Here is a 27,011-nt window from a genome sequence, read left to right on the forward strand (position 1 = left end):
CGGATAATTCATTTATTTTTACGTTTTTTATTTAACTAGGCAAGTCCGTTAAGATCAAATTCTTATTTACAATGAAGGCCTACCACGGCCAAACCCTAACGACTCTGGGCCAATTGTGCGCCACCCTATGGGACTCCCAATCACGGACGGTTGTGATACAGCCTGGAATCGAACCAGGGTCTGTAGTGATGCCACTAGCACTAAGATGCAGTACCTTAGAAGAATCTCTACTGGCCCAGCGGTCTATCACAGTGAGATGATATAGGCCTACTATATAGTAGTAATTACCTCAAGTGAATAAAATGGTGCAATATTAACTTTGTTATAGTGAATTTCACAGATTGGGTTATCAGACTGTGTTCTGATAGTGATATTTTGCTTTGGACTGAAAACCAGTGAGTTTTTACCTGCACAAAAACAATATTAAATGGAACTCGATTTTTCTAAAACAAGATTTAATTTAAAATCACTAGTAAAGAAAACATCTGCACAAATTTATTTTACACAGCCCGATTCTGACATTTTTTCCACTAATTGGTCTTTTGACCAATCTTTTCACAGCTGATCTGGTCAAAATACCAATTAGTGAAATAAAGATCAGAATTGTGCTGCCTGTCTAACCACAGCCATAGTGTGTTGGGTGGATCATTTAAAGTTTAGACACAGTGAAATATTGACCAAGGAAAGGGTCGAATTCTTGAAATTATTAATACAACAAGATTGGGAAACCATTCTTAACATTACAGTCCTTGAATGGAACCAAAGTGCTCTCAATTTGGCATTTCTGCAATAATTTCTATATAGTACATACATCACAAATATAATTAGTTGTTAAGTCAAAGGATGTAGGACAAACCCTACAAGCAGACATACCATAGAAGAAAAAATAATAGCTGAGGACATGCTCCACTAGACCACAGGTGCCTAACTCCTATGGGTTAACCATAGGCACTGTGACAGTAAATTATGGCTTGTTCAATTCCTGGAGAGTAGGTAGGTAGTGTTTGGGAGATTCTCATCTCATTGTCAAACTGCTATAACTCAACCCATCACTCATCATAATGCAGTGAAGACAGGAACTTATCGACATCCAAGTCATCGGGGAAGGAATCCATTAGTTTCTGCTGTTTCTGAGGGGTACAAATCATAAAGAGATGCAGTGGTTTTAATGTGCTTTCTCATTATACAAGCAACGAATGCAGGAGAATTATGCAGGAGATTATGCCAAATATCTACGACTGGGTTGATGCGATTACATTCAATTATGAACTGCAGAAGAGATTAGGATACACAGATTGAATAGAAAATTCTGTATGTTTTGCTCACCTTTGCTTTCTTCTTACTGCCAGATGAACCTGAGATATCTTTATTTGCTGGCGGGCTGGCCAGGGGCTCAGGTTGCTTGCGCTTCTTGCTCTTGAAGGCTACAGGGGTCACTGTTCCAGCCCCCTCCTGGCGCAAGCTGTCTTTCAGTGGGGTGCCTGTCCTGGCAATGGCGGCTCGGGATAGGATCATCAGTGTGTGGGCCGCCATGTTGATGCTGTTTTCACTCCCTGCTTCGCTGGCTGGGCTGCAGGAGGGAAGGTCCGGGGTGGTGGGAGGGACCAGGTGCCTGGGGGTGCCCTCTCCGTCTCTGTCCAGCCTCTGACGTGCAGGGGTCCTGGGGCAGTATAGAGACTCCTGGAGACGGCCAGGGGTCCGAGGAAGAGGCAGCTCCAGACAGCCTATGCCTGGCCTCTTAGGAGGGCTGGAGGGAAGGTTTAGACCCTGGATGTCGTGGAGCATTTCAGCTGCCTGCTTGGTCAGTGGGCTGGTCTTGGAGGGGATTTTGCTGGAGCAAGCCAGGGGGACAGAGATTTGTGAGCCCACTGGGGCCGGGCTGAATGCTCTTGGTGCTGGTGTTGGCTGCTGCTCTCGCCTTCCCCCCTCCAGCTCATTCTCCTTATTGGCAGTGACATGAGGGGGGTCCTGAGAAGATGTCCTTTTCTCTGTCCGTCCCTCCCGCTCCTTGGCAGGAGATTTCTCAGTAGGCTCTTGTCTACATGCGTCTTTCTCTTTCCTGCTCCCTGATCTCAGTCTGTGATCAGAGGAAGAGGACCTGGAGCTCTGGGCATCCTTAGGTCCTGCTCCACCATCATCCTTCTTGTCTGCTGATTGAGATCTCTTCCTGGACTCTGACTGTGAGACATCAGTCCTACTGCTACCAGCACTCTGAGATCTACTGGTACTTGCACTTTGACCTCTAGCATTTTGATCTGCGTCCCTCTTTGAAGGGGTCTTTTTCACAGGTTCTTTCTGCTTTTGGACAGTGGAGGATTTCTCCGTCTCTGTTCCGGCCCATGATGTTTGAGTGTTGTCTGTACATCTTACAGTCTCTATTCTCCTTTTTGGCCTGCTGCTCCCCAAGATAGCAGAGGCGGATTTAGGCATCTCTTTCTCCACCTGTTGGACAGGCGATACAGGAGTAGCTGTTGCTGGAGCTTTGGAGGTGGAAGTTTCACCAGCAGACCCATCAAAGCGAAGCATCCTCCTATGGCTGGGGCTCGAGCCAACTGCTACCTTCTGCTGCCCTGTGCTTTCAGAGGATTGCGGGTGGACCTGCTTTGTAACCATATTCAATCCAGAAGCTCCCGTTTTTCCTGAAATGCACAAGCAAGCAACAACATTTATGAATAAAATTACAGGATAACAGTAAACAGACAATGACATTATGGAGGACTGAACACAATTCCTTACCTGAGACTGTGGTGTCCTTGGGAGCCAGTTCAGGCTTGGTATTCACTGCTGCTGGCGGCTTTGCTGAAGCAGGGCTAGGCATGGCTATCAACTGAAACAAACAAATGATCACAAGATGCACATGTTATTGTAGCTAAATTAGCCTATTCGTTCAAGAAAAAGGATTAAATGGAAATATGTAAAACAGTCAAAAAAAAAAGAAAAAAAGAAGAAGGAATGCTCACCTGATTAGGAACTATTGAGAACTGTGTTGCATTGTTCTGCCCAACAACAGATACAGGAACCACCATGCTTTGCAGCATGGGCTGAACTGGTGAAGATATGATGAGTCTAGATCCTGGGAGGATATAACTGGTTAGACATTTCCCACCAGCAGAACAGCATGGCAAATTAAGTGAGTGATGACTATTGGGTCATTCCACTGTAAATGTATGCCAAACAAAAAAACATTCATTTTAAAGTTTAACAAACCATACAAGTTCATGCACAAAGACTACTTTTAACAATTTACACAGAACTGTGCAGTTGCAAAGTTTGGTAACAGAATTTCGGTAAAACACCCCTTTGTTTTTTTTTTTTATCTGTCTACTTTTCCCCAATATGTTTAAATATATGCTCTGAATTAAGAATTCAACGATGTCTGCAGAAAGAATGAGGTGTCAGTTATTGACTTTGAAAAAATCTCTTTTGGTTATTGAACTACACTAAGTGAAGTGGATTTACACACGGTAACAGAATTGAGGTAACGGAATTTCATAATGGATCCCTGATTTGTACTACACAGAAATGCATAATTATGGATATGAATATCATTCTATTCATGGTGAGGTATCTTAAATAGGTACACATTGCATACTTGGGTATTATTCCACACACTGGCTATAATTTTAATGAACTCGGCCCCCAAACAAGACCAAATTTGGTTGGTCAGGACCGGACCAAATTTGAACCAATCATAAACGTCTATGTTTCACAAGTTTGGACATCAAAGTACTGCACAGTAGAGCTCAGTACAGTACATTTGTGTACTCAACTCTAGTGTGCAATACTGTGTACTGTATTCTACTTTTCCTAATTGTACTGAACTATATACTATTCTCTACTGTACTGTGCTGTTCAATCTTGTGAACCAAAGTGTGGTTTGTGACTACTATGATTTCCCATTGTAGCCAATTCAATAGCAGAAATTCCATTAACGATTTTTCACAAATTCGCGTTTTAATCACTTAATAATTCATAAACAAAAGTGTTATCAGTAAAAGCACCATAACTAATTCAGAGGTCTACCTTTTCAAGTTACTTCTGAACTTCCATTATCTTCCCTCAAGAGGGAGAGAAATTAGAAAATAAATTAAAGATGCTAGTTTTTGGTCATGGAATTTCAAGGCACATGGCAATGTTTCTTAAACTTACAGAAGGCAGAACAATTTCTCCAAAACGACATACAAAAGTGTTGATATAAGTTGGCAGGGATAATTTTTTTAACATTGCGTTTTGATGTATTTCTAATACCTTATAAGACCTATTCTAGTTGATGTTTTCCAAGACTCCCTTTCTATCTGTTTGACCAGAAATCAAAGCCTTTGCTTATTCCTAATTTTTAGGATGGTAAATGGCCAGAAAATGTATGCGTCGTAATAAAAAATGTGACACTTCGCATTCATTTGTCACCCAATTTGACATGCAATATGTAACTTTTTGGGCGACCCAACCAAATTCACATAAAAATGTGTGTTATAGATCTGTCACTTATTGAAAGCAAGTCTAACAAGCAGTATATCTGTTTTATGTGCACCATTTCTATGCTTCCCGTTCTTAGATGACTCGGCAACTGACGGCCAGGCTGTAAGCCGGAAAAGAGTCCACTCTGCCATGCAGATCAACCGAAGGTCAAATGGCTAACGTTCGAAAGAGACAAAGTTTCATTTTTGCGTCTTTTATTTTCGGTTTTGTACACCAGCTTCAAAAAGCTGAAAATACAATATTTTTGGTTAAGGAAAATATATTTCACAAACTGAAATTAGGTGAACTATTAGAATTTTAGCAACCAGGAAACGGTGGAGCGATTTCTGAATAGTGCATCTTTAAGTATTTGAATGCAGTCTTACCAGGGGAATAGCGGGGTGGAGTGGCCAGAGTATATGAGGTAGGGGGTACACTCTGTACCTGTGGGGCGCCACTGGGTAATATCCCCTTGTTGGACTGGGGGTCTGTGGCTGTTGTGTCTGTCACTAAGATGTAGCTGTTGGTGGATGTGGCTGAATCAAAGGGCAGCTGAATGTAGTAGCCAGGCTGTGTCAACACAGATGACATCCCTGCCAATGCTGCCACATCCCCTGCTTTCCCACTAAGAGGATTGGTTTCTGCTGGCTGGAGGACTTCTGTCCTCTGTAAGCTGCTCACCGCCTGCACAGTCTCCTCCTGAGCCATGGGGGCGCCACTGAGGGCCGGGGCCTTAGCAGGTGACTTGGAGGGGGAGGAGAGGAAGATGGTGGGGATCCTATCCCCAGTGATGCTGGACACAGCCTGGTTCAAGGCTGAGTCACTAGAGGGCTCCTCTTGCTCATCGCTGATTATGATCTTCAGGGCCACAATCTTACTGGGGTCTACTTCCTTGCCTGTAGGGTTGGGGATGAAGGTTGCGGCAGCAGGAGTTGTTGTAACTGTTGAGGGGACAGCCATAGAGTGTATGGTCTGTGGTAGAGGTTGTGAAATTCCTACACTGCTGGGAGGGGCAATATTCCTATGAGGCAGGTTAGAGGCCTGTATGGGAGCCTTGTTTGACTGATCCAGCACTGGCATGGAATTGGACAGGGAAGGTGAAGAGTTAAGAAGTGAAGCTTGGTTATCCATCACTTGTCTACCATCAGCCCCCACTGTGTTCTCATTGCTAAATATGTTTTTCACAGCAGAGACCATCCTGGTTTCAGATGAAGGTGTGTTGCATGCTGAAGCCGGACGATTTGTTCCACTCTCCTGTCTGACTGGCTCAAAGACATCTGGCGGAGCTATACTGTCAAGAGGAGGAGTATTCAGAGGTTCATCTATATCCACGCCTGATATATCCGGATTAAAGATGGAGCCTGAGTCAACCCTATCAGAGTCCTTTGCGGCAGAAGAAGCAGCGGCGGTAAGTTGATCAATACGTGCTGAGGGTCGAGTTGCAATATCTCCCCTTCTCACCCTTTTGCTACTGGGTCCAGGAGTTGTTGAGCTAGCTCCCTTTCTCAACCCTCTGCTACTGGGTCCAGGAGTTGTTGAGCTAGCTCCCTTTCTCAACCCTCTGCTACTGGGTCCAGGAGTTGTTGAGATAGCTCCCTTTCTCAACCCTCTGCTACTGGGTCCAGGAGTTGTTGAGATAGCTCCCTTTCTCAACCCTCTGCTACTGGGTCCAGGAGTTGTTGAGATAGCTCCCTTTCTCAACCCTCTGCTACTGGGTCCAGGAGTTGTTGAGCTAGCTCCCCTTCTCAACCCTCTGCTACTGGGTCCAGGAGTTGTTGAGATAGCTCCCCTTCTCAACCCTCTGCTACTGGGTCCAGGAGTTGCCTTTGAAGTGCTTGAAACCGGAGGTGCAGATTTCCTTGTTTTCTTACTCTTGGGCTCTTGACTGGACTTTGTTACTCTATTTTCTTGTCCACATGTCGAGTTTTCAGGCCCAGTGCCTGAGAAATGAAAGAGAAACCCCATTGTCAGAAAGAGATTGCTGATGAAGCATCAATATTGTTTAGTATATGATTCCAACATGCATTATTTAAAAGGTCATGAGGACTTTGTCCATACCTGGGTCTTCAGTCTCAGGAGAGCCGTCAATACATCTAGTCTCAGTCTCACCATTCTCTGTGGTGGTATTGCTCACGTTTCCAGCTCCTTGTTCAGTATCCTCACTGGTTCTGCTTTTGCCTTAATGCAAAGAATCAAGAGATTTAGTGGAATAATGACATTTTATAAAATCTTAGTCAAACAATCACCAGACCCACTTCATGCATTTGTCAGGAGCAACAAAATCCTGCACATGATCTAGAATAAATCATCAGCAAAGATTAAAATGTTTACCGTAATCAAAGAGGTCAAAGAGAGCCTGGAAGGCTGGGTCGGACTCTGTCTGCTCCAAAATGTCTTGTATAACATCATTAGACATATGAATCTCCCCCTGCAGAGTAAAACGTCAGTAGAAAGCACAAATCCACACTCTATGCACTAAAGACAGACAATGTTCTGTGAGTTTGAATGGAGAAATGGGGTATAGCAAGTCTGTCAGAACATGACATTACCTGCAGGCCCAGAATTTCATCTATTGACTGGTCAGGCTCCATGGTGCTGCATGATGCCTTTAAAGCCTGAGGACTGACATCACTACAAGTAGAGAGTAAGAAACACATGCACAGGTAAGAAATAATATCTACTCTACCCAACAGCCAAATGTAATAAGTAATGATGTCGGTACTGTTCAAATGTTACTCAAGAAGATCTACTTTTATTATTACCTAGCTAGAATTTTGTTGATGTTTTCAGCAAGCTTCTCTTGTAAGGACTTGTCATTTAGAATCCTCTCTCTTGCATTTTGTATCAACATTTGCTGCAAAAACACAATTTAATGATAAATTCACATCAGTCAACTGGGGTTAGCAGTATTTCAACTGCAGAGTATTAACTTTGTTTTGTACTCACAGGGAAATTCTCTGTGACTGCCTCTTCACTCTGGGGCTCTGCTGTCAGGCTACTGGCCGCCATGTTGGCTCTTCCAGTCCCACTGGATCCACTGGAGCCCCCACCTCTCCTCCTGGGGGAGTCACTGGGAAGATTACTCTCATCATAACTCAATCTACTAGGGATATGCATATTTCCATTTCAAGACAATTCGGTATGCATCTAGATACATGGGCTCCAATGTTACAGGAACGATATGTTTTAGTTTGAAACGAGTCGGTGCGATTCGGTTTGAACCAAGCAAAATTAGCTATGACACAGCCAACGACTATATAGCACAACTTTAGATTTCACTCCCATCTCAAAATAAAATCTATTGTAAGCCCCATTCAGCAGATACAGCCAGATAAGAGTTGCGTACCAGTAGCTTACTAAAACAGCATTTTCAACAGCGCATAGATAACAATAACCTAGCAAATGACATAGGTTGCGACAACTAATAAAGCCTAATATCACGCAAGCCATTTCAGTATTTTAATGCTGAAGGTGCCACACAGATATGGAAGTTCAAGAACAGGCTGCCTACCTCGCGTTGATCAGCGCACAGTTTAACTTGGCTACTGATATTGCCTGGTGTTGTTCGGCATGCAAAATGAATTGTAGATCAATTACTGTCAACACCGTTACAGTACCTTCAGAAAGTATTCATAACCTTGACTTATTCCACATTTTACAGCCTGAATTCAGAATGGATTAAATAGATTGTCTCTCTCACCCATCTACACATAATATCCCATAATGACAAAGTGAAAACATGTTTTTAGAAATCTTTGCAAATTTATTGAAAAAGAAATACAGAAATATAAGTATTCATACCCCTTTGCTATAACACTCCAAATTGTGCTCAGAGGTGCATCCAAGTCCACTTGTGGCCAATTCAATTATTTGGACATGATTTATAAAAACACACCTGTCTATATAAAGGTCCCACAGTTGACAGTGCATGTCAGAACAGAAACTATACCATGAAGTCCAAGGAACTGTCTGTAGATCTGCGATATTATTGTGATGGGAAGGGTATAAAATCATTTCCAGAGTGTTGCAAGTTTCCAAGAGCACAGTGGTCTCCATCATTGGGAAATGGAACAAATATGGAACTACCCAGACTCTGCTTAGAGCTGGCCGTCCGACCAAACTAAGCAAGCGGGCAAGAAAGACCTTTGTCAGGGAGGTGAACAAGAACCCAACCAAAGCCACTCCTGAGAAAAAGGCAAATGACAGCACGCCTGGAGTTTGCAAAAAGGCACGTGAAAGACTCAGAGCATAAGGCAAAAGATGATGTGGTCTGATGAGACAAAACTTAAACTTTTTGGCCTGAATGCAAAGCAATATGTCTGGAGAAAACCAGGCACAGCTCATCACCCGTCTAACACCATCCCTACCATTATGCTATGGCGATGGTTTTCAGCAGCAGGGACTGGGAGACTGGTAAGGATAGAGGGAACAATGAATGGAGCCAAATACATGCAAATCCTTGATGAGAACCAGCTTCAGAGTGCAAATGACAGACAGGGCGAAGATTTACATTCCAACAGGACAATGGGGTTATATCCTGCCTGTTTGGCCCTGTCCGGGGGTATCATCGGATGGGGCCAGTGTCTTCTGATCCCTCCTGTCTCAGCCTCCAGTATTTATGCTGCAGTAGTTTATGTGTCGGGGGGCTAGGGTCAGTCTGTTACATCTGGAGTATTTCTCTTGTCTTATCCGGTGTCCTGTGTGAATTTAAATATGCTCTCTCTAATTCTCTCTTTCTGTCTTTCTCTCGGAGGACCTGAGCCCTAGGACCATGCCTCAGGACTACCTGGTATGATGACTCCTTGCTGTCCCCAGTCCACCTGGCCGTGCTGCTCCTCCAGTTTCAACTGTTCTGCCTGCGGCTATGGAACCCTGACCTGTTCACCGGACGTGCTTGTTGCACCCTCGACAACTACTATGATTATTATTATTTGACCATGCTGGTCATTTATGAACATTTTAACATCTTGACCATGTTCTGTTATAATATCCACCCTGCACAGCCAGAAGAGGACTGGCCACCCCTCATAGCCTGGTTCCTCTCTAGGTTTCTTCCTAGGTTTTTGGCCTTTCTAGGGAGTTTTTCCTAGGGAGTTTTTCCTAGCCACCGTGCTTCTTTCACATGCATTGCTTGCTGTTTGGGGTTTTAGGCTGGGTTTCTGTACAGAACTTTGAGATATCAGCTGATGTACGAAGGGCTATATAAATACATTTGATTTGATTTGAAGCAACACTGGAATGGCTACAGAACAAGGATGTTTAAGTCCTTGAGTGGCCCAGCCAAAGCCCAGACATGAATCCCATTGAAAACCTGTGGAAAGACTTGAAGATTGCTGTTCACCACCACTCCCCATCTAATTTAACAGAGCTTGAGAAAATCTACAAGGAAGAATGGGAGAAAATTCCCAAATCCAGATGGGCAAAGCTGATACAGACCTACCCAAGACGACTCAAAGGTGTAATTGCCGCCAAAGGTGCTTCTACAAACTATTGACTCAGGGGTGTGAATACTTAGGTAAATTATATATTTCTGTATTTCATTTTTCACAAAATGTACAAAAATGTCATTTTTTTCTCCACTTGGTCATTATGGTGTATTGCCTGTAGATGGGTGAGAAAAAAAATCTATTTCCATTTTGAATTCCATTTTTAACTACAAAATGTGGAATAAGTCAAGTGGTACGACTACTTACTTTCTGAAGGCACATGCAGTTCGATACTGAAGCATCAGTTGTCACCAAAGATGAGAGGTAGAAAAATAACGTAATATGAGCAAAACATTTTAGTGAAGCGCCGATTGAATCAATTTTCTGACCGATGCATGCTACATTTGGATCGGTTTGGGGTCCACAGTCCGATGCACTTGAATCTATAAACATGTTTTTTTTTTTTTTTTTTTTTTTTTTTTTTTTAAATCGGGGGAAATTTGAATTGGTACATCCCTACAATCTACACATGGGTAAGAAGAACTTACAAAGAAGTAAACAAATAGATGAGAATGACTATCTTACCATTTCCGACGCCCTGGGGATAATGGTCCTGGGGTTAACCGGTTGTCTGGAACTGTTATTTGCAACGGTGACTCCCCTGTAATAAAAAGCAAGTGTCCATTATTCAATGAAGCTTTGACAATCTTTCCTATAAGTTGGTATTAATGTCCATAATGATGACCGCAATTGCCAGTTAAAATGAGATGTGATAGACACCTACTGTAACAACCTTCCCCAGTACACTGCTGCTCATGGATGAGTTTACTTACGGTTCACATTGATGAGCAGACGTCCTCCATCTTGGATCTGGGGCTGTATGCTGCAGATGGGGGAGGGTCTGGTCTGCTGGGAGCTGTAGCAGACTGGGGTGGCGATGCCCTGGGTCGACGTGGGGGCCGACGATGACAGAAACCCAGAGCTGGGGGACTGAGTTGATGATAAGACTCTCTGTCGCCCCCTTATGTTCACGATCCCATTACGTGTGCGGACTGCAGAGGAAATATGCTTATGAATCATATCATACAGCAGGTTTCTCCAATAGACAGCCCGTGGGTGAATTTATGTCAAATCGCTTTGACATACAAAATATTGTAAAATCACCTGGAAATTAGTATTCCTACGCATAAACAGAGAGGAATATGTGATCGTATACCAATGTAATGAAGGTTTAAAATGATTTTGATCAAATACTCTGTTTGGGATTCTTGCGGTCAATTTGCAGTGTACAAAACAATTTGCATTTTGTGTGATGTAATCTTTATAGTTATGCTGCCATATAGCCAGCAGTCTGCCTACTGTTTAGACAATGTTTGCAATGAGGATGAAAAAATTACATTAAATCGCTATTGACTGCTGTTTTGTGAACAAGTGGCAGCGTCACAAGCGACTGAGCAGCAACTGAAAGGAGATAGGCTAGTAGATCCTGCATGCGCAGAAATCTTCGTATTTTTTGCAACAGCAAGTCTGAATCCAGAAACCACAGCCACTCCAAATGATTTACACTATGTTCCAGGTCGGCCCCTCGCCCATGGAAAACAAACTGCCCACGGCTGAATGTAATTAGGGACCTCTGTCATACAGCCATGGAGTTCAGCACTCTGCCTGACGGCTTGAGCCACAACATTACAAAGAGGCAATGAAGAAATCCAAGTTCAGAGGTAGTACTAAGATCATAATGATTTAATGTGCAAGAATATTTAATAAAGCACTTACGTCTTTGATTCTGGATAATAGCTGGGGAGTTCTGCATCGACCTAATAAAAGAAATAAGTAGAATTGAAGATGTCAGAAAGTGACACCATCAAACAGCAATCTGTTGGCAAGTTTTTCTTTGCCGTTTTATAGATAAAAATAGGTCCTTACTTGATTTGATTGAGTGTGAAATCAAGCTTTTTCCACAATGATGTCATCATGACAGGTATCTGAGTCTCTTCAATCGTCTCTAAGGAGAAATTGCAGGGAAGTGTGACAACCAAGAATAAAATATAAACGTTAAAGTCCTGTACTCATTTACTGAAAGTGGTAGAGGTCAGAGGTTACGCTTACCTTTAGCTTTGACAGCAACATACTCATTCAAAATAGTTGTCAGGTTTTTTCCAAAGAGGGACTGCAATGGGAGTACACATGAATTAGCTACCTAGCTAAGTAACGTTAATCCACTAACGAACTCACTGTAACTATATAGTCATTACAGTCAGAGTTGAACACAGCTATATACAGTATGAACTAAGAAACTTACAAAAACACAAGCAGGAATAGTTGCATCATCTGAGCTGTGTTCTGCGTACTCCTTCAAATTGGGGCTTTCACGAATGAATGCCTGGCTTGTAGAACACAGTCCCTCTTGTTGCATGTATCCTGTAAAAAAAACAGTGTACAAGAGTAGCAGAATTGGAGGCTTAGCTTGCCACAGTAAGAGGAAGTCAAAATCATATTGATGTTGGCTTACTACAGTGCAGCCCTGGATGCAATATCACCAGCAGGATATTGCAGATAACGTTAGTTAGGTAGCTTTAGGTTAGCTAGCAATACAAACAGGACCCAGTTCAGACTTACCTAAAACGAGCCGCGCTATGTCAGACGGAAGCAACATTACTGCAACAAGTACAAGTTACATTATCTGTAAAATCAAGTAAGAATAAATTAATCGCGAATAAAGAAAGTAACGTTACATTTGGTCAAAACATCCAGGGTGTTTTGTACGCAACATCCTACGATACGTGAAAAGGCGGGGAAGTCGAGCACACGTAACCCGGAATTTCCATCATATTTGGAAGATGTGCATTTTGGGAAATTGTGTTTCAATGGGGAGTGTCCACGTTCAGTTTTTAGCTCATTTCAAGTTACTTCCACGACGTTACATATATAAGCTGATATCCGTTTTGTCATTGGAGTTTGTTTTGATGATTGTTATTACTGGTGGTGGCTTTTGCATCTGTGCACAAAACATTATGTTCTTGTATACAGAAAGAGGCTTATAGCTTCAGACGGCTCATCTGATCTCCTGACACAGTGGAGGAGCTGCACCACATTCGGGAACTAGAGCATCGAAAGGCTCCAAGCAGCTCGCCTGGGATGCAGTCTTCAGGTAGTATGTCTTCCTACACAGTTTATTACCCGGATGGGTTTTTAATTCTAAACTTGAACTATGAAATATCCTTGTTCATGGTACTGAGGGAGAGAGGGGAATGCAGAACATGTTATTTTTAGACATCAGCTATCCTATGGAAAGAAGGGCCACAGTCTGCTTTCAGTTGTTGGGTTGTAATTTGAAATACTTGCTACACCAGAAGTTAATGGTTATCTCTAGGAGGAATGTATATGGTGGGGTCAATTAAGTTTGGATATGAGCCAGGGGCTTGGAATGTTATTGAATAAGGGAAAGGCAATCACATGGTTGCGGTCACTGATAAGGGTGGATAGCTGTGGATTAGTGAGGAATGGGGGCCGAGGTCAAGTCAGGTCACATTAAGGGAGAAGGAACAGTTTATTACCCACATCTTAATTTCCTGCCTAGCAATAAAGATGTAATGTTTAGAGAAAAGGAGGAGACTCTACCTAAAATGGGGTATATATACTTTTGCTGGTGGGAACATGTCTTTGTCTGTTTAGCTGTCTGACCTATTGGGTGATTAAACTTGGTTTGAGCTTTTCCTAGTTGTCCGTTAGTTTTTACTCTGTTTATTTAGAACCTAACACCCAAATCCCACTATTAGGTGACTGAGGTGTAGCCAGGCTACTATTTTATTGACAACATTGATTAAATCCATCATCGCTTTGCATTCTCACTGTTTGACCACCCTGTGAAGTTCATCATCATTTATTTAATCTGTGGCCTAATAAACTGCATGCTTTCCCTAGTTGTAGTGGGAGGACCACACAACATTTCCTCACATGACTCCAAGTTTACTACGATATGAAGGTTATTATATCAATACTGGCGCATAAAGGTGTTTCCACTGCCATTTCTCGCATAATTAATTTTACTGACAGAAAAACATCCCACCTTTCTCGCATAATTAAAGTTTTGACTGACAAATTTGCTATTTCCATCAGGCCAGTCGTGACACTTTCTGTCATGTACTTTACTCGCATAAAAAGTTTGGATGAAAACCTGGTTAGTGTCAACATTTTTTTATTTAACTTGGCAAGTCAGTTAAGAACAAATTCTTATTTACAATGACGGCCTACCCCGGACGATGTTGGTCCAATTGTGCGCCGCCCTACGGGACTCCCAATCACGGCTGGATGTGATGCAGCCTGGATTCGAACCAGGTATTGCTGTGACGCATTTTGCACTGAGCTGCAGTGTCTTAGACCACTGCGCCACTCCATAGATTTCATGCCACCTTCAATCTTTCCCTCAGCTTAAAGTGCTGTGACTCAAAACCAAACTCAAGTGAAAGCGAAAGATGTCCTGAGCGAGATTGAGAGCATGTACCTGCAGTTCAGTTTCGACGAGATGCCCTTTGACTCCATGGTGAAAGTGAAGGGAGTGATGGTGTCCTCAGCCATTTCACCAATGGAACACTCTCACCAGCCTTAGTGCCATCAGAGGCTAATGTCTCTGAAGTTAAAAAGTTAATATTTACATGTTTAACATGTCTACCATGCATGCTCTCTTCCATCCATAGGCTGTTCTTGGAGATGACATCGGACAGCTTGGAGAAGAGAAAGATACTTCCTCTGAAATGCCAGCAGACAGCCTTTGAGAACGTCTACCTGAAAGCCTAAGAAGGGATGAGGCTCCAGGTAAACCTGTGTTTCACATGTTACTCTGACAGACATTTTTATGGCCAGTCCATCTCACTATCCCCCTGCTCTCCCTGGCGTGTCACAGAAGAGCAGCTCTCCTGAATACCTGAGGACGAGACATTTAACCGCAAGGCCACGCTGCTGAAGAATGTGTCGGTGGTGCTGTGCTGCAGCCCCGTCTGTGAGAAACAGTCCCTCTTCGCCCTCTTCCAGTCCTACAAGGAGAACAACATAGAGGAGCCGCTCATCAAAAAGCTGAGGGCAAATCATTTGGCTACACGTATTTACAGTCTCATAAATGATGTATTGCATTAATGTTTCTTAAACTGAAAGCACTTTATAGTGTAGGTGGATAACTCAGCCTTTCCACCGTCACTACATGCAGCATCTGTCTTACTACTATCAGTATGCTATGATATTGACAGACTGAATGTTAATCTGGTTTGTCCCTCACCCCATGTAGATCCTGGGCAGTGTGTCCAGAGTTCTGGGCTACAGGAGACTGGAGGGGTTTGTCAGCTCTCACCTGGATTACCTGGTGGCAGAGTGGCTGGGCTAGCCTGGCTATACCCTGGAGTCCTTCCCCTACACTCTGCTCAATCACGCCACTCTCTTCTACAGCTAGTTGCACATGCTTAGTTTACATTATACTTTATCCCATAAGTTGTATGTCAATAAAATTACTTTTAGTGAATTTACTGATCTGACAGAATTGGAGTGAATTGAGGTAAAAGCAGAGTTTCTACCATATTGCTTTCTCCTATTCAATCATGTCAGATCACCTTAAGGAAGGAAGGAATGGTGCATCTACGTAAGATTGATTTATTCATTGTTTCTTTATTTTCTCCCAGCTCCTCCTATCAGGTCCTTATCCCACACCTGGTCTTCCTGGATGACTTTGAGCAGGTGAAGTCCATTGGCACCCACCTGGGTAATGACTGGAAGAAGCTGCTGGCCAACTGCTTCCGTAAGATCATGGTGAACATCCTGCCCTACTTTGTCCTGTCGGGCCAGGACACCCAAGTGGCCCAGCAGCGAGAGAAGGCCCACAGGGTCTATGACCTCCTCAAGGACTACAACTGCCTGGGAAAACCGGTGAGGAAGAGATGCTGGGAGTCTCTGTGCCTGCAGCTGGATGTGCTTGAAACTCTGAAGGATGTTATCATGTACAGTGCATTCGGAAAGTATTCAGACCCCTTCACTTTCTCCACATTTTGTTACGTTACAGCCTTATTATAATAAATCTACACAATAAATATTCCTAATCAATCTACACACAATACCCCATAATGACAAAGCATAAACAGGTTTTTAGAAATACATTTGCAAATTTATTTAAAATAAAAAACATAAATACCTTATTTACATGAGTAATCCAGACTCTTTGCTATGAGGCTCGAAATTGAGCTCAGGTCAATCTTGCTTCCATTGATCATCTTTGAGAGGTTTCTACAACTTCATTAGAGTCCACCTGTGGTAAATTCAATTGATTGGACATGATTTGGAAAGGCACACACCTGTATATACAGTGGGGGAAAAAAGTATTTGATCCCCTGCTGATTTTGTATGTTTGCCCACTGACAAAGAAAGGATCAGTCTATAATTTTAATGGTAGGTTTATTTGAACAGTGAGAGACAGAATAACAACAAAAATAGCCAGAAAAACGCATGTCAAAAATGTTATAAATTGATTTGCATTTTAATGAGGGAAATAAGTATTTGACCCCCTCTCAATGAGAAAGATTTCTGGCTCCCAGGTGTCTTTTATACAGGTAACGAGCTGAGATTAGGAGCACACTCTTAAAGTGAGTGCTCCTAACCACAGCTTGTTACCTGTATAAAAGACACCTGTCCACAGAAGCAATCAATCAATCAGATTCCAAACTCTCCACCATGGCCAAGACCAAAGAGCTCTCCAAGGATGTCAGGGACAAGATTGTAGACCTACGTTGTGAAGGACTGAAATCCTGCAGCGCCCGCAAGGTCCCCCTGCTCAAAAATACATATACATGCCTGTCTGAAGTTTGCCAATGAACATCTGAATGATTCAGAGGACAACTGGTGAAAGTGTTGTGGTTAGATGAGACCAAAATGGAGCTCTTTGGCATCAACTCAACTCGCCGTGTTTGGAGGAGGAGGAATGCTGCCTATGACCCCAAGAACACCATCTCCATTGTCAAACATGGAGGTGGAAACATTATGTTTTGGGGGTGTTTTTCTGCTAAGGGGACAGGACAACTTCACCGCATCAAAGGGACGATAGACGGGGCCATGTACCGTCAAATGTTGGGTGAGAACCTCCTTCCCTCAGCCAGGGCATTGAAAATGGGTCGTGGATGGGTATTCCAGCATGACAATGACCCAAAACACATGGCCAAGGCAACAAAGGAGTGGCTCAAGAAGAAGCACATTAAGGTCCTGGAGTGGCCTAGCCAGTCTCCAGACCTTAATCCCATAGACAATCTGTGGAGGGAGCTGAAAGTTCGAGTTGCCAAACGTCAGCCTCGAAACCTTAATGACTTGGAGAAGATCTGCAAAGAGGAGTGGGACAAAATCCCTCCTGAGATGTGTGCAAACCTGGTGGCCAACTACAAGAAACGTCTGACCTCTGTGATTGCCAACAAGGGTTTTGCCACCAAGTACTAAGTCATGTTTTGCAGAGGGGTCAAATACTTATTTCCCTCAATAAAATGCAAATCATTTTATAACATTTTTGACATGCGTTTTTCTGGATTTTTGTTGTTGTTATTCCTTCTCTCACTGTTCAAATAAACCTACAATTAAAATTATAGACTGATAATTTCTTTGTAAGTGGGCAAATGTACAAAATCAGCAGGGGATCAAATACTTTTTTCCCCCACTGTATAAGGTCCCACAGTTGACAGTGCATATATGATATCATGCCACACCCGGCCATGATTACAGACACCTGTGTGTGTCTTTTGAAACTATATAAACTAGTGACTCAGAGTGTTTGTCATTATAGCTTGATGAACACAGCTTGTCTGTCGAAACGTTGGTTATTGGGTAAGTGAATTATTGCATCTGAGCACCTAGAGTGCGTGGCTTTCTGTTTTGCACTGCTAGCCAGCACCTTGCCTAAACAGGCGTGCGTTTCTTTCGCCTCCAGACCAAAAACCAAGCCATGAGGTCGAAGGAATTGTCCGTAGAGCTCTGAGACAGGATTGTGTCGAGGCACAGATCTGGGGAAGGGTAAAAAAAAAAAAATCTGCAGCATTGAATGTCCCCAAGAACAGTGTGGCCTTCCATTTATGAATGATGGAGAAGTTTGGAACCACCACAATACTCTTTCTAGCGCTGGCCGCCCAGTCAAACTGAGCAATCGGGGGAGAAGGGCCTTGGTCAGAGAGGTGACCAAGAACCCGATGGTCACTCTGACAGAGCTCCAGAGTTCCTCTGTGGAGATGGGAGAACCTCCCAGAAGGACAACCATTTCTGCAGCATTCCACCAATCAGGCCATTATGGCCGAGTGGCCAGACGGAAGCCACTCCTCAGTACAAGGCACATGACAGCCCGCTTGGAGTTTGCTAAAAGACACCTAAAGGACTCTCAGACCATGAGAAACAAGATTCTCTGGTCTGATGAAACCAAGATTGAACTCTTTGGCCTGAATGCCAACTGTCACGTCTGGAGGAAACCTGGCACCATCCCAACACTCCTTCCAACTGCTCTTAAATGCTAGTAAAACCAAATGCATGCTTTTCAACCGTTCGCTGCCCGCACCCGCCCGCCCGACTAGCATCACTACTCTGGACGGTTCATACTTAGAATATGTGGACAACTACAAATACCTAGGTGTCTGGCTAGACTGTAAACTCTCCTTCCAGACTCATATTAAACATCTCCAATCCACAATTAAATCTAGAATCGGCTTCCTATTTCGCAACAAAGCCTCCTTCACTCACGCCACCAAACATACCCTCGTAAAACTGACTATCCTACCGATCCTCAACTTCGGCGATGTCATTTACAAAATAGCTTCCAATACTCTACTCAGCAAACTGGATGCAGTCTATCACAGTGCCATCCGTTTTCTCACCAAAGCCCCTTATACCACCCACCACTGCAACCTGTATGCTCTCGTCGGCTGGCCCTCGTTACATATTCGTCACCAGACCCACTGGCTCCAGGTCATCTATAAGTCTTTGCTAGGTAAAGCTCCGCCTTATCTCAGCTCACTGGTCACGATAACAACACCCACCCATAGCACGCGCTCCAGCAGGTATATCTCACTGGTCATCCCCAAAGCCAACACCTCTTTGGCTGCCTTTCCTTCCAGTTTTCTGCTGCCAATGACTGGAACGAATTGCAAAAATCGTTCCAGCTGCAGACTTATATTTCCCTCATTAACTTTAAACATCAGCTAACTGATCGCTGTACTGTACATAGCCCATCTGTAAATAGCCCACCCAATCTACCTACCTCATTCCCATATTACGAGCTCACAGAACAGGGCTCCGGGCAGCCGAGCGGAAATGGAGGAAAACTTGCCTCCCTGCGGACCTGGCATCCTTTCACTCCCTCCTCTCTACATTCTCCTCTTCTGTCTCTGCTGCTAAAGCCACTTTCTACCACTCTAAATTCAAAGCATCTGCCTCTAACCCTAGGAAGCTCTTTGCTACCTTCTCCTCCCTCCTGAATCCTCCTCCCCCTCCCCCCCCCCTCCTCCCTCTCTGCGGATGACTTCGTCTACCATTTTGAAAAGAAGGTTGACGATATCCGATCCTCGTTTGCTAAGTCAAACGACACCGCTGGTCCTGCTCACACTGCCCTACCCTGTGCTTTGACCTCTTTCTCCCCTCTCTCTCCAGATGAAATCTCACGTCTTGTGACGGCCGACCGCCCAACAACCTGCCCACTTGACCCTATCCCCTCTTCTCTTCTCCAGACCATTTCCGGAGACCTTCTCCCCTACCTCACCTCGCTCATCAACTCATCCTTGACCGCTGGCTACGTCCCTTCCGTCTTCAAGAGAGCGAGAGTTGCACCCCTTCTGAAAAAACCTACACTCGATCCCTCAGATGTCAACAACTACAGACCAGTATCCCTTCTTTCTTTTCTCTCCAAAATTCTTGAACGTGCCGTCCTTGGCCAGCTCTCCTGCTATCTCTCTCAGAATGACCTTCTTGATCCTAATCAGTCAGGTTTCAAGACTGGGCATTCAACTGAGACTGCTCTTCTCTGTGTCACGGAGGCTCTCCGCACTGCTAAAGCTAACTCTCTCTCCTCTGCTCTCATCCTTCTAGACCTATCTGCTGCCTTTGATACTGTGAACCATCAGATCCTCCTCTCCACCCTGTCCGAGTTGGGCATCTCCGGCGCGGCCCATGCTTGGATTGCGTCCTACCTGACAGGTCGCTCCTACCAGGTGGCGTGGCGAGAATCTGTCTCCGCACCATGCGCTCTCACCACTGGTGTCCCCCAGGGCTCTGTTCTAGGCCCTCTCCTATTCTCGCTATACACCAAGTCACTTGGCTCTGTCATATCCTCACATGGTCTCTCCTATCATTGCTATGCAGACGACACACAATTAATCTTCTCCTTTCCCCCTTCTGATAACCAGGCGGCGAATCGCATCTCTGCATGTCTGTCAGACATATCAGTGTGGATGACGGATCACCACCTCAAGCTGAACCTCGGCAAGACGGAGCTGCTCTTCCTCCCGGGGAAGGACTGCCCGTTCCATGATCTCGCCATCACGGTTGACAACTCCCTTGTGTCCTCCTCCCAGAGTGCTAAGAACCTTGGCGTGATCCTGGACAACACCCTGTCGTTCTCCACTAACATCAAGGCGGTGACCCGATCCTGTAGGTTCATGCTCTACAACATTCGCAGAGTACGACCCTGCCTCTCACAGGAAGCGGCGCAGGTCCTAATCCAGGCACTTGTCATCTCCCGTCTAGATTACTGCAACTCGCTGTTGGCTGGGCTCCCTGCCTGTGCCATTAAACCCCTACAACTCATCCAGAACGCCGCAGCCCATCTGGTGTTCAACCTTCCCAAGTTCTCTCACGTCACCCCGCTCCTCCGCTCTCTCCACTGGCTTCCAGTTGAAGCTCGCATCCGCTACAAGACCATGGTGATTGCCTACGGAGCTGTGAAGGGAACGGCACCTCCATACCTTCAGGCTCTGATCAAGCCCTACACCCAAACAAGGGCACTGCGTTCATCCACCTCTGGCCTGCTGGCCCCCCTACCTCTGAGGAAGCACAGTTCCCGCTCAGCCCAGTCAAAACTGTTCGCTGCTCTGGCACCCCAATGGTGGAACAAGCTCCCTCACGACGCCAGGACAGCGGAGTCAATCACCAACTTCCGGAGACACCTGAAACCCCACCTCTTTAAGGAATACCTAGGATAGGATAAAGTAATCCTTCTAACCCCCCCCCCCCCCCCTTAAAAGATTTAGATGCACTATTGTAAAGTGGTTGTTCCACTGGATATCATAAGGTGAATGCACCAATTTGTAAGTCGCTCTGGATAAGAGCGTCTGCTAAATGACTTAAATGTAAATGTAAATATTGTTTTTATTCACTTTTCTACTCTTTTGCACACCAGTATTTCTACTTGCACATCATCATTTGCTATTTATCACTCCAGTGTTAATTTGCTAAACTGTAATTACTTCGCTATTATGGCCTATTGATTGCCTTACCCCCTCACACCATTTGCACACACTGTATATAGACTTTTTTTCTATTGTGTTATTGACTGTACGCTTGTTTATTCCATGTGTAACTCTGTATTGTTGTTGTGTCGCTTTGCTTTATCTTGGCCAGGTCGCAGTTGTAAATGAGAACTTGTTCTCAACTAGCTTACCTGGTTAAATAAAGGTGAGGGGGAAAAAACATGATGGTAGCAGCATCCTTCTGTGGGGATGTTTTTCAGTGGCAGGGACTGGGAGACTAGTCAGGAGTGATGGAAAGATGAATGGAGCAAAGTACAGAGATCCTTGAAAAAAACCTGCTCCAGAGCATTCAGGACCTCAGACTGGGGCAACGGTTCCCCTTCCAACAGGACAATGACCTTAAGCGCACAGCCAAGACAAAGCAGGAGTGGCTTCGGGACAAGTCTCTGAATGTCCTTGAGTGGCCCAGCCAGAGCCTGGACTTGAACCCAATCTAACATCTTTGGAGAGACCTGGAAATGGCTGTGCAGCGACGCTCCCCATCCAATCTGAAAGAGCTTGAGGATCTGCAGAGAAAACTGGGAGAAGATCCCATTTTTATTTTACCTTTATTTAACTAGGCAGGTCAGTTAAGTACAAATTCTTATTTTCAATGACGGCCTAGGAACAGTGGGCTAATTGCCAAGTTCAGGGGCAGAACAACACTTTTACCTTGTCAGCTCGGGGATTCAATCTTGCAACCTTTTGGTCACCAACGCTCGAACCACTAGGCTACCTGCCGCCCAAATACAGGTGTGCCAAGATTTTAGCGTCATACCCAAGAAGACTCGATGCTGTAATTGCTGCCAAAGGTGCTTCAACGAAGTACTGAGTAAAGGTTCTGAATGCTTATGTAAATGTCATATTTCAGTTTTATATTTTTAATACATTTGCAAAAATGTTGCTTTATCATTATGGGGTATTGTGTGTAGATTGATGAGATGAAAACACTAATACATTTTAGAATAAGGCTGTAACGTAACAAAATGTAGGAAAAGTAATGGGGTCTGAATACTTTCCGAATGCCCTGTATAAACTAGGATTGGGATCCAGTCCTTTTCACTTAATTGGCTGAATTGAAATGGAATTGTCCCCAACCCTGGTGCCTTGTATGCCAACCCTTTCAGGGTGTGCTAACTACAACCAGCAGCAGCCAAGTGAACCTGCAGTAGAAGCTGTAAAAGCAGTCTTAATGTCTGTCTCTCTGACAGACCTAACTTTCTGTATCACTGTTGGACTTTCCACAGCAAATCGACAGCCTGATTCACAGTAACCTGGCGGACATAGTGGTGGAGCTGTTGATGACCCTGTATGATGAGGCTGCTACTAAGGGGGGCAGAGGGGACCTGAGGAGGTGCTTAGGGTAATGTTCATTACACATCACTCCTTACCACTCCACAACCACACTTACTTGCATTCACAACCTTTCATTGTCTGTGATGATATGTTCCATGTTCTCTCTAGGGAACTGGACCCAGCCCCAAACCCACCCTCCTTCAGCTCCAATATTAACATAGCCACACTGGACTACCTCAGCAAATGTCACAGTGCCAGTCACAAGTCCCTGGTGGCCATTTTATCCAAGACACTGGTAAAATGCTGTCCCTGTCTCATAATTGTGTTGCAATTGCTGTAGAATGTTCTTCTAACACAATGGAACAGAATTTGGCTTTACAAAGTTGAGTGGTTTCCTGGGCCCAGTTAAAAAAAAAAAACACACACACATTTAATCTGGAAAGGAATCCGGATTCTGTTTTGATTCTAGATCTCCATCTAGAGGATCCTGCTGGCGGTGTGTCAGAAGGCATGTGAGACGATCAATGCCTACGAGAGGCACCATCCTGCTGATGTACCACATGCTTGTCAGTCTGCTGCTCAGGGAGGTCAAGGACGGCCTGGGGGAGCCTGGGCCTTCGTCCTCTGAGACATTATCGACACACTTATCAACCGCAGGTTAGGGGTTAACACACACACACACACACACAATATGCTGCTCTCTCACACATCCGATGGAGAGACTCGTCATTTTTGCTCTCTAATAGTTAATTGTTTTTCTACCTGTTCTTGTTTTGTCATGTCGGCCCAGTTGGACAAGTTGTCGAGCCGTAGTTTCTCCCTGTTGTGACCTACTGACCTCTGTGTCCCACGGCCGTGTAGTTCTGTGACGACACTGGACTGCCACCTACAGGTCATTGTTGGTACTCACTGCCCAGGTGACCAACCAACTTGCCATCTCACAGCAGGTAAGATGGTTGTATCACATGGCCAGTACTCTCAGAATAATTTGCTCAAAGTAGGTATTACACTGTTCCCTGTTCTCTCCTTTCTCTCGGACTCCTCTTTCTTTCTCTCTTTTCGCATTCCCCTCTTTTCGCTGCTCTTCTTTTTCTCTCATGTGCTATGCCTTCTGAGTATGGGTGACAGGTGATGAGAGAGATGTGGCCTCCTCCGGGCTTTGTGAAGATTTTATTTTCCACTGTCCTCTCTGCTCAATATCTACTGTGTGTGTGATATTGCAACTCCCTCTCCCCATGTATACACAGAAGGTGCAGTGGGAGTTTAAGCTGGAAAAGAGGGCTCTGTCCAACCTGCAGGTTTATAGAAGGAACTTCCTGTAGAGAACTACATCCAGTGTCTGGAGCAGGGTGAGGAGCACGACAACTGGGTGTTCTGCCTGGCCTCACTGTGGTTGGAGAACGCTGACATCAAGACAGACAATGACATGAGGGTAAGTTACTGATCACACTAACTAACATCACCCAATACTCACTACATTGATACAAGATTGTTTGTTACACCTTTTGTTTAGTCTGGGCTCCATTCCAAACTGAAATCTCTCTTCACAATCAGTTTGGATCCCAGGCTGCCCAGCATTAATGTGTCTTCCCAGCATTAATGTGTCTTCCCATTTAGATGAGAGAAACTACAGTTTGTTTTACTATTAGTGCTTCAGGGAGGTGTGAAGAGGATCCCATCCTATTAGTTTCTGCCTCTCGTGAACCAGCAGGCTGCCTGCACGGAGATCAAACATGTCTGCTAAAGTGGCAGAGGATGTGGGTTTCCATGATGTTCTCAATGAGGTGAGACTAATATGTTTCAATAGGCAACAGAAGCCAAAAACATAAATGCACCTGTGAACTATAGAGTTTATCTGCCTGACACTCTTTCCTCTGGTCTAAAAAAAGATCCCAGGGCAGTGATTGGGGACATTAGCCTGTGTAGTGTGCTGGTTTTCCTGACTCTCTGTGGTCACTAAAAGATCCCATGGAATGTAAGAGTAGGGGTGTTAACCCTGGTGTCCTGGCTAAATTCCCAATCTGGTTCTCATACCATCATGGCCACCTAATCATCCCCTGCTTCCAATTGGCTCATTCATCCCCACTCCTTTCCCATGTAACTATTCCCCAGGTCGTTGCTGTAAATGAGAATGTGTTCTCAGTCAAGTTATGTAGTAAAATAAGGGTTAAATTTAAAAAAACACAACCACCTTCATAAATGACTTTTGGGCTTTTACTGGTGTATGAAGTTACTGTCCCTTGTGTTCCTCTGTATAAGCCCTCCCCTTTGACCTGCCCATTATGCCGATAAAGAACCTATATGATGTCGTCATTCCTATGATGGAGATCAAGGTAGAGAATGGGTTTGATCATCTGTGGATCCCTCACTAATTTATCACCTGACATAAGGGGATTTTTGTTATGCAATAGGATGTTTTGCAGCCATTTTGCATAGAATTTGCACTGTAATGTATGTATACACCATGTCACATGGTATACCTGCCGCCCCTACTCTGCTCTCCACAATACAATCATTACTATACCTACAACAAATATTTTCTTAAACATTTGGCTATTCCTCTGATGTACAGTACCAGTCAAATGTTTGGACACACCTACTCATTCAAGGGTTTTTCTTTATTTTTACTATTTTCTACATTGTAGAATAATAGTGAAGACATCAAAACTATGTAATAACACATATGGAATCATATAGTAACCAAAAGTTTTAAACAAATCAAAATATATTTGAGTTTCTTCAAAGTAGCCACCCTTTTGACAGCTTTGCACGGTCTTAGCATTCTCTCAACCAGACTGTAATCAATTATTAGGTTTCTAATGCAACGTTTATATGAGTAGTTTTCTTGTGTTGCTCAGAATTATTTTCATCAAATGTCTGATATATAATCTATTTGATTCTTTTTTAAGAGAATTTTGTACTAGTATAGGTTCATTGTATCATAGGATAATAAATAGCTGATGTTAGATAAAGATAATTGATTTTTGTTCATATATTTCTTGGAGGGCTTATTCAAAACTACAGTACAACACAAATGGAAAGGCTCTTGTACGAGAGACAAATTGAGAGCTTACTCCCTCCAGTCAATCTGAGGTGTTTTAAATGGGGGCGGTAAAGTTCCACATGAGTGGCTAGTAGGGCCACCACTCATACAGACCTGACACCTGTTTGTTTAGTGTAGTGTTGAATGAATGGACTCAAAGGAGATGTAGACTTACCTCAACAGGTAGACTTGCAAGTAAGTGTTTTTATAAAAATGTTCTTACCTATAGAATGTGCCTATGCAGTTTTGGATGTTTTCTGTGTCTTATTTCCTACACCGTGGACATTAAGAATGACTGAATTGTTTTGTTTCATCGACTTCCAAGAATTGTAAAAAGTATATAATATAATTGTCTATCCTAAGGTTTCCTTAAGACAAAATTACCACTAATCCAGTAAGTTCCTCACTGTCTTCTGCATAGGACATTCACGTACAAACTGGAAATTCTACCTAAAGAGTCAAATCTTTGTGGTGTTCCTGAATTGTTCTGATATGTTTAATTGCCTTTTTTAGTGTGTTAAATGTAGTTATTACATTGTAGCAGAAGTGGTCAAAATTTTTAATTTCACTTGACCTTTAAATCTTGTATGTCTTCTTCACAGTACCAGGAGTCAGGTCCCTACGCCCCTAACGAGGGTTTCCATGAGGGTAAGGGGGGGCCCTCCACTCAACCCCTCTGCGGAGGAACTACCCCAGTTTGTACACGAACTGGGCCCTGCACCTCCTGATAGCGCTACCTCCATTTTTTGACAGTTGTTACATGCATACATTTTGCCCTTTTCCTGTCAGACTAATGTAATATCGTAATTGAGAAACAAATGTTTTGCGTTTAAAGCCTTTTTAGTAGTACGAATGAGTAGGTCTTTGATTATGTTAAAGAAGAATGTAGAAGAATTCATCCATCAAGTACATAGGGACCACTGTCATCAGTGTGCTCCTTCTATTGGTTGCTGGGATACTACTTAAGTACTTGTTTTTCCCCTCTTATCATTCGGCATCTACCCTAAGACCTTGGCATACGTCATTCACTTCAATTTGATGAATAAAACTTGTTCCCTTCCGACCATCCTTATACTCACCCTCCAGTGTCCTCTAGCTGTGCGTGTGGCGATGCTCGCAGTGTCAGTGGTGTGATGTGGTAAGACTGTCCAGCAGGGCAGTATAAAGCTCAGTGTTGTAAGTATCCATTTTACATTACAGTTTGGTAATTTAGCAGACGTTCTAATCCAGAACAATTTAGTCAGTGCATTAAACTTAAGTAAAACCGCAAAAATAAACTTTTCT

General features: G+C 43.8%; 2 protein-coding genes across 7 annotated transcripts; one reads left to right on the plus strand and one right to left on the minus strand.

Moving 5' to 3' along the window:
• Window positions 1–434: 434 nt before the first annotated feature.
• On the minus strand, window positions 435–12,678 carry LOC100286556 (protein NPAT). 2 transcript variants are annotated; one of them, XM_014162942.3, is made up of 17 exons: window positions 12,504–12,678; window positions 12,187–12,305; window positions 11,994–12,054; window positions 11,811–11,889; window positions 11,661–11,701; window positions 10,718–10,936; window positions 10,470–10,545; window positions 7,405–7,516; window positions 7,221–7,312; window positions 7,008–7,089; window positions 6,790–6,886; window positions 6,517–6,636; window positions 4,845–6,398; window positions 2,961–3,073; window positions 2,737–2,827; window positions 1,327–2,639; window positions 435–1,130 (listed from the first exon to the last, which is right to left on the minus strand). In XM_014162942.3, exons 1-17 carry the CDS (start codon window positions 12,538–12,540, stop codon window positions 1,050–1,052), a joined length of 4,287 nt encoding a protein of 1,428 aa, XP_014018417.1. In that variant the 5' UTR covers window positions 12,541–12,678; the 3' UTR covers window positions 435–1,049. The 2 variants fall into 2 exon arrangements, with proteins under 2 accessions (XP_014018417.1, XP_014018416.1); XM_014162941.3 differs by having other exon boundaries at window positions 7,405–7,528.
• Window positions 12,674–26,799, plus strand: LOC106581129 (serine-protein kinase ATM). Of its 5 annotated transcripts, none has more exons than XM_014162945.3 (10): window positions 12,674–13,035; window positions 14,582–14,699; window positions 14,788–15,797; window positions 22,636–22,751; window positions 22,853–22,979; window positions 23,166–23,341; window positions 23,475–23,631; window positions 23,932–24,116; window positions 24,302–24,468; window positions 26,330–26,799. In XM_014162945.3, exons 3-6 carry the CDS (start codon window positions 15,501–15,503, stop codon window positions 23,310–23,312), a joined length of 687 nt encoding a protein of 228 aa, XP_014018420.1. In that variant the 5' UTR covers window positions 12,674–13,035; window positions 14,582–14,699; window positions 14,788–15,500; the 3' UTR covers window positions 23,313–23,341; window positions 23,475–23,631; window positions 23,932–24,116; window positions 24,302–24,468; window positions 26,330–26,799. The 5 variants fall into 5 exon arrangements, with proteins under 5 accessions (XP_014018420.1, XP_014018419.1, XP_014018421.1 ...); XM_014162944.3 differs by having other exon boundaries at window positions 24,334–24,468; XM_014162946.3 differs by having other exon boundaries at window positions 24,342–24,468.
• Window positions 26,800–27,011: the final 212 nt, after the last annotated feature.

Source organism: Salmo salar, chromosome 20 (genome assembly GCF_965601325.2).
Source record: "Salmo salar chromosome 20, fSalSal1, whole genome shotgun sequence".
NCBI lineage: Eukaryota > Metazoa > Chordata > Actinopteri > Salmoniformes > Salmonidae > Salmo > Salmo salar.

What these genes read in the sequence shown, in the direction of transcription:
- LOC100286556 (XM_014162941.3), bottom strand. Translation starts at nt 12,540, where the DNA reads ATGTTGCTTCCGTCTGACATAGCGCGGCTCGTTTTAG. An exon ending in TCCACCCCGCTATTCCCCTG is followed by an intron (nt 3,074 to 4,844) that starts GTAAGACTGCAT and finishes ATATCCTCCCAG; the next exon opens with GATCTAGACTCATCATATCT. An exon ending in TCTCAATAGTTCCTAATCAG is followed by an intron (nt 2,828 to 2,960) that starts GTGAGCATTCCT and finishes TGTTTGTTTCAG; the next exon opens with TTGATAGCCATGCCTAGCCC.
- LOC106581129 (XM_014162945.3), top strand. Translation starts at nt 15,501, where the DNA reads ATGGTGCATCTACGTAAGATTGATTTATTCATTGTTTCTTTATTTTCT. An exon ending in GACCTGAGGAGGTGCTTAGG is followed by an intron (nt 22,752 to 22,852) that starts GTAATGTTCATT and finishes TGTTCTCTCTAG; the next exon opens with GGAACTGGACCCAGCCCCAA. An exon ending in CCATTTTATCCAAGACACTG is followed by an intron (nt 22,980 to 23,165) that starts GTAAAATGCTGT and finishes ATCTCCATCTAG; the next exon opens with AGGATCCTGCTGGCGGTGTG.